At 38.2% G+C, this 12,251-nt stretch overlaps 1 protein-coding gene across 1 annotated transcript; it reads left to right on the forward strand.

Annotated features, from left to right (window-relative positions):
* The first annotated feature begins 341 nt into the window (after positions 1-341).
* LOC131767281 (protein HP-25 homolog 1-like) lies at positions 342-11,314 on the forward strand. The gene is given in 3 exon segments (XM_067008324.1): positions 342-401; positions 9,485-9,622; positions 10,797-11,314. Coding segments are annotated over 3 exon segments (603 nt in total). The 5' UTR covers positions 342-394; the 3' UTR covers positions 11,255-11,314.
* Positions 11,315-12,251: the final 937 nt, after the last annotated feature.

Below are 12,251 nucleotides of genomic sequence, written 5' to 3' on the forward strand. Positions count from 1 at the left end.
TCCCGAAGGGGGGGGGGGGCACAGTTCTTGAGGCGGTAGCTTGCTGTGTCTTCCCTTCTGCCTTGCAGAAAAATAAAGCCTTCTCTCTCTTCCTCCAAAATCTCTATCTCCGTATTTCTGTTCAGCATCAGTGCACAGGGAAGCCGATATTTCGGCAACAGAGTTCACTGGACCACAGTTCATCCATTTCAGGAAAATGTGATCAATGCACTCTCTCCACTTGGCCCTAGTCACATCCTATCTTTTTTCAGAGTTTTTATGTGCCTGAAGATCTTATTCTCTGTACATTCTTCCATGTGAATAATTTTCTGTTACTTACCCCATAGGCTCTGCCAAGCTTATTTGCACTGCTGGAGGGGGGCTGAGGCAAAACTGGAATTTTCCCTTTCCAATAATGAATGGTAAGTGATCGTGATCATTCCTGTTCTTGAAACATGAGAATGATTTAAAATATTGTATTAGAAAAAATGACAATAGCTGCTATAACAGATCCACTTATAAATCTCAGTAGCAGAACACAGTACTCACAAAACTTCTGCAAGGGTAGTTCTGAAAAAAGGGTGAATCTCTTCCAAGTGGTAAGAGAACCAAGGTCCTTCCTTCTTGCGGATGGGCATCTTCTTCCGCATTGCTTCTAGGTTCTCCACGTTCAAAGTAGCAGAGGAGAAAAGAAGATGTATGGGAATACATGAGAGAAATCTATGGACAAGTCTCTCAAGTGGCTCCCATTCTGAGTGCTGGTACTGTGTGGGTTGGAAGCCAGTTGTATGGTCCCTACTAACTGCAAGGTGAAGAGAGTTTACATACGAAACCAAGATAAAGGAGAAGCAGTTTGGGTGAACAGCTAGCCAGTCTCTGATATAGAGATAGAGATATACATCTATCTATATGTATACAGGTATTCTATCCACCTTAATAGCATTTCAAAACTAACACTATGTTAAGAAAGATACAAGGCTGAGTTTAGAGGAAAAACCTGATCCCAGAGAATTAAAAGGAAATGAAGACACAGAAGCTGCTTTTTCCCCACAGAGGGCATTTTCCAATATGTTCATACATGAGCAGCCATTTAGTCACTTTATGGGACAATGAGGACAGAAGTAATGGCCCAGGAACTCTCCAAGTTGGAGAGTCTCATGAAAAACCCTCCAGGGACTAAGCTCTCCAAGGATTAGACCAGGATAAGAGAGAAACACAACTAAATCTTCTAACTTTTTCCAACTAGAAGGGAATAGAGGGAATGTGTAAAGGGAATAATATTGCCTTGGTTTCAAGTGAAGCAAATGCAAATTGAAATACAATGTAACTGCTATGTAAATAGTTGTAAATACAATGTAAATGCAATGTAAATACGGTTGACCCTTGAATAACACCAGTTTGAACAGTGAGGTACACTTACACATGGATGTTTTTCAATAGTAAATACTGCAGTGTTACAGTATCCACAGTTGGTTGAATCCATGGATGTGGACATGGATATAGAGGAACTGTGTAAAAGGAGGGCTAACTATAAGTTGTACTTGAATATTTTACTATGCAGAGGGCAGGCGCCCCAACACCTGCACTGTTCAAGCATCAACTGCATTTGTTAGCTTGTGGCAAATTCAAGTTTTGCTTTCTGGAACTTTCTGGATTTTTAAAAAATATTTTTGATCCATGCATGTGGAACCCGCAGATTAGGAGGGCTGACTATATATGTCAATTACGTCTCAATAAGCAAAAAAAAAAAAAAGAGAGAGAACTGCCACCTACCCATCTAAAATCCCCAACAATCATCCCTACTTCTAATAGCAGAGGTTGTTATAAGGTGAAAAAACACCTTATATAAAAAGTATTCATGTGGTACATACTCTTTTGTGTCTGCTTCTTTTCTCTCAACATTATTTTCTTTTATGTTGCTTTACATTATTCCCAAAGCTATATAGCATTCCATTGTGTGAATACAGCTCAATACTTCAACTTATGAATTTAACATATATGGTTAATGGACTTTTTTTTAACCACATTTGGGGTTGGTTATGAACAATAATGATATAAAAGCATTTCCATACATTTCTTTTGGTGAATATATGTGAATTTTGGGGGGTATTTAATTTGAAATTAAATTGCTGTATTCTAAGGCATGTACATGACCAATTTTATTAGATACTATCAAAGACTTTTAGAATTGGTTGTATAAATATGAATTTCCACCATCAATGTATAAGAATTCCAACTGTTCCACATAAATGCCAATATTTGGTATTGTCTGTTTTTACATTTTAACCTATTCTGGTGGGTATCCGTGTTCTTGAGAGACGTTAATATATATATTTCTAGATTGGGAATTATTTTCACTAGATTTTAATGTATCTTCTACTTATTTTCTCATTTACTATTTATACTTTTCTGCAAAGCAAGCTGAATTTTTAATGTTTTGTTTTGTTGCTCTTGGCTTTATAAACATGTTTGGGGGGTTATTTTTCAAATTTGCTCTCACTTATAATGTTCTTTTCAAGATTTTTATTGATCTCTAAATATAGTAAGCATGATTATTTTATATGTGTCTAATAATTCTAATTTCTGAAGTTTATGCAGGTGTTTGTGGCTACTGGTTTTTTGTGTTGGTTCACACATGCAGTGACATGTTTTTGTGAATGCTAAACTACACGTCAGAGAAAAAATTATGTTGGCACTTTTTGAAACCTGAGATGAAGGTACATTTTCCAGAGAACATTTTACTTTCTTCTGTAGGCTTATAGAGTTATCAGTGTATGATCATCTTAAACCAAATTCTCATATAGGCTTTTTGAGCCTGCCTTGACCTGCATACCTGGGATGCAGCATCTCAGTGTGGGTTTTCCTGTGACCATGACTTCTCAGAGATATTTTTTCAATTTGTTCTCCTATTTTATTCATGTAAAAATTGACTTTCTGGAATTAAATGAAGTGATTTATTTTTTGTTTATTCTTACATTAAGGATGGAATTTGGGGGTCCCATTACATTTAGAGAAGGCATAAAATTTCCCAATTTTGTGGATACTGAGCTTGACTTCTGTTCTCTTTGCTCCATAAAAAAGGCAAATAGGTACCCAAACTTCACAGAATTGGAATATATCAGATGGTAAAAGCAATTTATGTGCCCTCATACCCAGCTTTTCAAAATGTAGGCTTGTCCTCAGAATTTGACCTGGAAGTTCTCCAAAATCACATTACTTCTTCAAAGCCATTGAAGTGTGTGTGTGTGTTTACATTTATTGTGGTAGAGATTAGCTTTCTGTTCATCAAAACTCTTTCCTCTTCTATTGGCATATAGCTGGGCTTCTAATATCAGCTTCAGTTTTCTTCTCTCCTAACAAAGCCCTCAAAATGACCTACCTTGGAAGGTAATACCTGCTCTTTTTTCACCCAACACACATTAGCTCATATACTTACCCTGGATCACATGTTCCAAGCACCATTATGTTTGGCTTGACCCATTTCTGGACCCAAATGGTCACGACTACAATTGGTTCCTGCTCTGGATTCTGATGCTTCGCATTGTTTTCCTAAGTTCTTCTCATTCCCTGCTAAATCCCCTATTCTCCCCCAACAGTTCTTCTATTTTGCTCCAAACATACCATGCAGTGATCAGGGTGTTAACTCAATACCATCTCTCTATTGCAGGTTAATTGTAAGAAATTATTGCTTTGTTGGCATAGCATCATTTTTAAGAACATGAGCTTTTGATTTATAAATAAAATAGGTATAAATCATAGGTCCTCACATTCCAGCTGTGTAACCCTGGTCTAGTTAAACTTTCTAAGTCTCTGTTCCCTTGACTACACAATGGAGGAAATAATATCTTCCCATAGAACTATTATGAGGCTTCAAAAGATAATGAAGATATAATCTAGGAAAAATACTTACCACAGTGTCTGGAGGACGGCAACACAAAATGAACATAAACTATTATTTCTGTTGGCTTCTCACTTTTAGATTAGGTTCTGTGTTCCTGGTGGAAGTTTTAAAAAAATGTAACAACAAAGCCATAGAATACTGTTTAGTTCCCTCTGACTTAGATAAATCTTAAATTTATTGAATGATATTGGTCATCCCGAAGATTCTAAATCCAAAGATCTCAGTCTTTTATCTTTGGAATAAGTGATACTAGAATTCACCAAACCTATAGCCTCTTGAACCAAAGGCAGGACAACACTTGGATATGTAGTGACTATGGTATTAGAGCCAAGGGAGCCTTTACAAAACTTGTGGACTTCTCTGAAAAGCTTTGATCTAGCCTCAGTCAACTACTGGCAGAAGTGAATCAAGCCCCATTTAGTTCTGAGCTGAATTTACAAAGAAAGCAGGACGCCCACAGGCCTTTTCGACCAGTAGGGGGTGTCCAGGATGTGTCTTGCTGCCATATCTATGTGTTCACTAAGACCCCATCGTTTCATTGTGCTTCGCTTTATTGCACTTTGCGGATATCGTATTCTTTACAAGTTGAAGGTTTGTGGCAACCCCACATAACAATTCTTTTGGCTCCGTTTTTCCAACGGCATTTGCTCACTTTCATGTCTCTGTGTCACATTTTGATAATTCTCGCGATACTTCAAATTTTTTTATTATTATTGTATTTGTCATGGTGAACTGTGACCAGTGATCTTTGATGTTACTCTTGTAATTGTTTTGGGGCACCACCACCTAAGCCCATGTGACGGCTAACTTGACCGTTGTTGAAATGAAAACAAAGGACATAGACTATCAAGTAAACTTAGTTGATAAGGCAGTAGCAGGGTTTGAGAGGGTTGACTTAAATTTTGAAAGAAGTCCTACTGTGGATAAAATGCTGACAAACAACACTACATGATGCAGAAAAATTCTCGGTGAAAGGAAGAGTCAATTGATGCAGCAAACTTCACTGTGGTCTTATTTTAAGAAACTGCCACGGCCACCCCAGCCTTCAGCATCCCCCACCCTGATCAGTCAGCAGCATCAACATCAAGGCAAGACCATCCACCAGCAAAAAGATAACTTGCTGAAGGCTCAGATGATAGGTAGCCCTTTTTAGCAATAAAGTATTTTTTAATTAAGTCAGTACTTTTTTAGACACGATGCTATTATGCACTTAATAGACTACAGTATAGTGTAAACATAACTTTCATATGCACTGGGGAACCAAAAAATTCATGTGTTCAGCAGGGACAATTGGCTTAGCAATACCAAGCCAAGTCTTTCTGATCTTTCTAAGCTTCAAGGAAGCCCATGCACATGCATCGCTTTCCAGACCCCCGTGAATAACTAGGATCTTATTGAAGCCCATGTTGGCTGTTCCATTCCCCCGACAATCTTTAAAATTTCTGGCTAGTCCATTGCTGGCTGCAACTGTTATCAAGATGTCAGACTAGCTGTGATGTTGGGCTTCCCTGATCAATGGATATTTATAACACTATTATTTTGACAGTGCACTGGGCATGGACTTTTCCACTTACTGCTCAAAATAAAGTCAACCCCCTCTGCTAACTCTAGTAGAACTTCTGGCCGCAGAGCTCGGAGTTAGGTGGGAGCAGCCCCTGATGAAGAAACCACAGACTACCACTGTTCTTACTGAGATTCAGTGGACTTTTTTGAATAAATATTTCTTAGTTTGTTTTATACTTTGGTCATTTCCCAAAGTTTTAAATGTTTGTTTTTTGGCAATTGTGTCCCGTTTTATTTTTGCTTTTTAAAGAGAAGATTGCCAAGCTCTTTACTCAGCTATTTCCAAGGTCTTACCCTCAATTAATTTAATTTTTATTAACTTACATTCACTTTGGCAAGCACAGAGAGCCTGGTTGGCACATACAAAGACCTCAGTAGATTGATTATTATAGAAAAGCAAGAAGTTCTCAGAAACTATTGATAGTAAGGGAGAGAAGCAGAAGAAAAAAACTCCTGGGCTCTAAATCAGGAGAAAAGCATTTATTGTCCTATATTTAGCCCCAATTTTATCAACTGAATTACTTCCTCCTTGGGCTAATATCATAGTCTACAAAATTATGGATTTAGACTAGAGGAAATGAAATACTAGTCCCTCTCTCCTATTTCTGTTGTCCTGGAAGAATCAGAGATGGGTTCACAGGGTGGTGTTGAAGAAATGACTAGGAGAGAGGGAATAACCAAAACAAAGTTCATCAGCTTAACAGGCCCAGGCATGGCCATCACAAGAAGAGATGTCTTCCGGAAATGGGTGGACAGAAGTACTTCACTTTGAACGTCAATCTGTGAGCTTTCCTAAACATAGTTGAATGTTTAACTGCTCTGGTTAAAAATTAACCTTGACTTCAGCCTCAGGAGACCAGAAAAGCAACTATTGAGAAAAACCAATTTATTAAACCATCTACCATAAAGTTTCAAAAACAAGCAGATAGCTAGTTATAGGACAGGTGAGGAGGTGGTCAACAAAAGAGCTTCAATGCCTGGGCAAAGGGGAAGAGCTTGCTGCATGAGCATTACATCTAAGTTTTCTTATTAATGTCTATCATAATGAATGTAACCCATTTGCATCGATAGAGAGCACTTTCTAAAGCACTTTGTTCTCCCTGCATGTGACTTCTATTATTTTTTTTTAAATTAAAACAACCCTAGAAGGCAATTGCCTATAATGCTGGACAAAAATAAAGACACTTGCCGGTTAGATATTGCAAATAAAAGGGAGTAGAAGGGGTAGAAGCCGATGCCGGGGGGTGGTGGGGGGCAAGACCTTTGATTTTAATATGAAATTAATGTCAAACCATTCAAATTAAATCAAGGTCATTATGACATAAAGAAACAAAACAATGGAGAGTGAGAAAATCCATTATATTTTTCAATTATGTTTTAAAATTTAAAACTATAATGCTCATAATCAAACCAGTAGTATAATACATTGCTCTACATGTTAAAATTTTCTTTGTCTCTTTACCATTCTTGGTATCTGTCTCCATTTCTATTTTTCTTTGTCTTGATTTTTATCCCCAATTGTGTTTCACTGTGACTCTCCCTGTGTTTACTATTTATTCCCATTGAGGCTGTTTTCTGTCCCTTTCCAGATCTCTCTTGACTTTTGTCCTTCTTGATATCCTTGTTCATTATCTTGCAACTGAGTTTACTTCCCTACCTTCAACAATATCAACCGATATGATATAAAGTATGTTTTTGATAGTATCTGTTGTTATTAATTATTAATGTTTGAAAATCCAATCAATGTTTTTAAAGCATTTTAGTTGTTTGCCTCCCCCTGCACACAACTCTTTTGTCTCTGTCTCTCAAACTTCCTCTGATTCCACAAAATATTTGTGGGAGTTTACCCGAATTCACATATTATCATAGGACAATATAAACAAATACAGGAGTATAGATTTTTTTTAAAAAAACTTAATAGCAAAACCCAAAACAAGTAGGCTAAAATGAGGACTGAAGGAAATAAGGTGTAGGTATCAAGACAGTTTTTGAAATTTACATGAAAATTTGTATCCAAGCTTTATGATGAAGAAATACAGAACAAAACGTAGTCACTTACACAAATTATATTAATATAGTTTGTGAAGGTCATGCCTACTTCTTTCTTGAGGGTCTTGAACTTAAGGCAAGAGGAAATCATTTTCCTGGATTTTCATTTATGGGCACCAAGTAAGTTAAGCCACAAAGTCCTCATCAACTTTCCTCATCACAATAAATTCAATGAAAGATTTCCTTTTACAGTCAGTTTATTGTCCTAGCATTATATTTTTAGAATAATGCCAGTTTAGCTCAGCAAAATCAGCTGAATGTGTGGTTTTAATTTAATTCTCTGTGTGGCCTTTGTGTGTTTGTATGTATGTGTGAGTATGTGTGTGTATCTATTTGGGGATCAGTAGGAATGGAATGGGGGAGTCAGTGACTGTAAAAAAAAGTTGTTGCCCACTTATATCCACCAAGACATAGACAATCCAGCACCATATTTGTGTGAAAGAACAAATCACCCAAGAGTCTGGAGATGTGCATTTCAATCCTGGTTCCATCCTCAAAACCTAAGAGCCTGGAGAAAGTACGGCCATCACCTTTTCTAGGCCTCAGTTTCTCCTTCTCTACATGATTGCATGTGATACCAAGCCCCTCACTATTTCATGGAGGAGTTTGGGAAATGTGAAGCCATGGAATGTGCCAAAATGTTCAAGATATCCTCACAGATGTTTTTAAATTGTTTTGAGAAATACCCTTAGTTTTCATGTAATAGATGTCAAAACTCTTTGAATTAACATTCTCTCTGGTTTTAAAATCAGAATAGCACTCTCCCTGTAAGGTAGCAAGAAGAATAAAAGTAATTAGGAATAATTTTAAAGATAAATATATAAAGATATATAAAGTACCTGCTAGACTCCAGACAAAGAATATACACATATCTCCTTGAAACTTTAAAACTATTAAACAAGGCAAGCAGATGCTCCCAGCATCCTTCTATAGATGTGGCTGGGAGAGAAGTTAGGTGACTGCCCTAACATCGCCCAGAATGGAGGTAACAATGCTAGGATTTGAATCCACATCCTTTGACTTTAAAAATATGCCCATAAATTAGCATACTTCCTTTCATAAGTTAACTTCAGCTTTGGAAGAGCATCTTTTGAATCAGAAATTAAAGCCAAAAAGTGATGAATATCTTACTTGAATTAGAAAGGATATTCTAAAAGTTATGGTTACTGACTGATAATTTAACCGTTAGAAGCACTCTACTTTTAAGAGCGTATTAATCATGTTAAAGTTGATTGTGTTTCTTGACACAAATTTCTGTAGTTGTTGCATACATTTGTAACCCATAAAAGTTGATTATTGAGGGCAAGTAGAAGATTCAATGTGTCATAAAGGAGAAAATATAACAAGTGCATTAACAGAAGCTAGTATAATGCAAGCATATTGATCTTATTGGCTTGATACTTCAAAGTGGAATGAAGGCTACTGCACTAAGTAAAAGTTTTAGGGTAGTGGGAAGTAATAGTTGGCTAATTCAATATCTGGCATTTGTCGACTCATTTACCATCAAAGAACGATTCGTCATATATCTTCTATGTTCCAAGCCCATCCAAGAGATAAAGCAATAAGACAATATAAAATAACACATAGGCAAATCGGGTGCTTATTCATCATCATAAGAAGATTAATCACACCAATTATTTAAAGATCACTGCTAAACAGATGGCAGGAGGCTCTGAGTCCATGAGAGAGGAACTCTGGGGTTTGCATGAGATTGAAAAAGCAGCATTGGTTTCAAATAGGATGAGTTAGCTGATTTTCTTGGATTTTGCTGTTTGACATGAAAGCATCTCAATCCAAAGTGCCTCCTAATCTTGTCTGTATGAGTCACAGCATTGATACATGTAGCATTTCATGGAACTAAAGACCAAAATAACATTAATTTCTTGGAACTGTGAACCCTAACTTGACAAAATTTATAGCACAATCTCTTTAAGAGAGGCTGATCCATCTCCCAAACTATTTGAAACTTCATTCATTTTTCTTCTGTTTCAGGTTTCTGGATTTTAGCTTTATTTGTCCTGTTACTTGTGGCTGATGTCAAATCTTCAGCAGATTCTCAGCTATGTGAACCTTGTGGACCCCGAGGACCTCCAGGACCCAGGGGTCCTCCAGGGCTACTTGGTTTAGCAGGTGGAAAAAAAATGAAATTGCTCTCTTAGCCTCTCATAGTTTCTCTTTGACTGCAATGTTCATAGATTCAGTGAAATGTTCCAGGTGATCTGATGAGAATATTGATCATTGAGGTGAGTCATTTCTTGGTAACAAATGACCATGGTCTCTTTTTCTGAACTCTTAAGAGTCATAGGATTCATCTACTAAGACGGCTTCCAACCACCAAGAAATCTGTGTGCTAAAACACCTCTTTAGACACACTGGATGTACAGTCCAAATTGAGACAACTCCATCTCTAGACTAGTGTAGAGCACTCATATTGGTGTCATACAGTGTGGGCGTAAGCCGAGGTTCATACAGTGATACCAGAGTCATGTGGGCAGCAGATACATTGACTTCCTGTTCTCTTGTCATCTGCTGAGAGGTATGCTGGGCTAAGCTCCCACAGGGATCCCATCAGCTTTGAATACTTGTACTGAACCTCTAAAGCAATGGTTTTGAAATCTGGCAGAGCATCAGAACCACTCAGAGACTTGTTAAACATGTAGGTTCCTAGTCTTCATCCTCAGAGATTCCTCTAAAGGCCCACAGTGTAGACTGGCCCTGAGTAACTGGGGAACAGGGGTGGGATGGTGTTCCACAGCTGGTTCTAATAAACAGGCACATTTGGATACCACTGTTCAAAATTCCCATTTAGTTCTGGCAACAGTAGGATCCCTGGATTTGTCTGGGTAACTTCCAATAGTGATCCTTAATACTCAGCCTTATAGTAAAGATATATATATACTAATATATAATTCATATACTAATTCATTCAATTATTCACTTATTGAACATATTTTGAGTGCTAATTTTACAACTGATACTGAGTATGACATTTAGAAAGAAAATTAAGTAAGATGCCTCGTTCCCAGTATGGATAGGGAGACAGTCACTTAAGGGAGGGATTACAATTCTTTGTGGTAATTCTTTATACCTATGGTAACAATCAATACCAGATGTGGTACAAGGAGACAGAACTTTTCCAGATCTGGAGGAGACAAGAGAGCCTTCTGGAAGCAGTGATGCTTGAGCTAGGCTCTGGCCAATGAGAAGAAGGGTAGGAAGGAAGAAGCAATTCTTGTATTAATACTTTGAAAAATACAAAACCTTAAATTCTATCATTCTTTTTTCTGTTTATTTTGGGATCTAGGACCCCCAGGTGTAACAGGACCAAGAGGTATACCTGAGGTGCCTGGAGCAGTTGAGAAATGCCCATGTCTACCTCAATCTGCCTTTTCCGTCAAGCTGAGTGGGCCTCTCCCAGGACCCTCACAGCCCGTTGTCTTCCAGGAAGTTCTGTACAATCGTCAGGGCCACTTTGACCTGGCCACTGCAGTGTTCGCCTGCGGCGTCCCTGGTGTGTACCACTTCGGCTTTGACATTGCGTTGTTTCAGAATGCTGTCAAGGTGAGTCTCACGTGGAATGGCATCCAGATCTGGGACAAATGAGCAGAGGCCAAGGCCAACCATGAGAAAGCTTCAGGAAGTTCCATCTTGCAGCTGGAGAAAGGGGACAGGGTCTGGCTGGAGTCTAAGCTGGACAAAGAAGAATCTGAAAAAGGAACTACTCACACTGTGTTTTATGGGTTTTTGCTCAATGGAAATTAGGGCAGCTAGGGGTAACTGCATGGTTCTCTCCCTCATGTAACACTGAATTTAAGAAAAGAAGCCTCCTACACCTCTCATCCCAAATGGTTCCTCTAGGATGAAGAGCTCACATCAGTAATGACCAAGTTGAACAAAATGAATGTATTACCAATCGCTGAAACCAAGACTCATGGTTCATCAATTTGTCAATAATTACTTATTTGTGATTCCCAAAATTCAAGATCCTAGGTGGCAAAAATGTGGGGAGGGACATCCCTGGCAGTCCAGTGGTTAAGACTTCACCTTCCAATGCAGGGGGTGAGGGTTCGATCCCTGGTAGGGAAGCTAAGTTCCCACATGCCTCCTGGCCAAAACGAAAACATAAAACAAGCAATATTGGGACAAGTTCAATAAAGACTTTAAAAAAATAGTCCACATCAAATAAAAAATCTTTTTAAAAATGTGGGGAAAAAAAGAGTGAGGTAGGAAGCTGCCCAGCCATGTTGTTGCTAAATATACCAGGAAAACCCCCATTCAGCTCCTTTTTGAAGCCTGCCCCGCTCCCTCACCCCCAGCGGACAAAAACCTTGCTCAAACTCTCAGATCTATTCTGAGAATTAAGGATATAAATATAGAAGTAAATACCTCTGGCAGAGATGTCAAGTTTGCTTAAAAGACCAAATGAAGATACTCCTCATCAGATAAGTTTCCTAAAGCATAACTGGATGGGTGATAGAGGTGAGGAAATTTCTGTGGCTTCAGAGTTTTCAGATTAATTATTAATTTACTTCAGGCTGCTACTTACCCAATATCCCTTCTTCTACCAATTTCTATTCTAGCTAAATTCATTTGTATTGCCTCAACGAACCCGGTTAAAAAATGTAATTTGACCAGCTTCTCTTACATTCAGGGTGGCCATAAAAAACACCATCCTTTCTGGTGAGATGTAAGTGCATGGTACTTGCAGGAGTCGTATTTAAAAGGGAAAAGACGGGGGCTTCCCTGGTGGCGCAGTGGC

Source organism: Kogia breviceps, chromosome 12, assembly GCF_026419965.1.
Source record: "Kogia breviceps isolate mKogBre1 chromosome 12, mKogBre1 haplotype 1, whole genome shotgun sequence".
NCBI lineage: Eukaryota > Metazoa > Chordata > Mammalia > Artiodactyla > Physeteridae > Kogia > Kogia breviceps.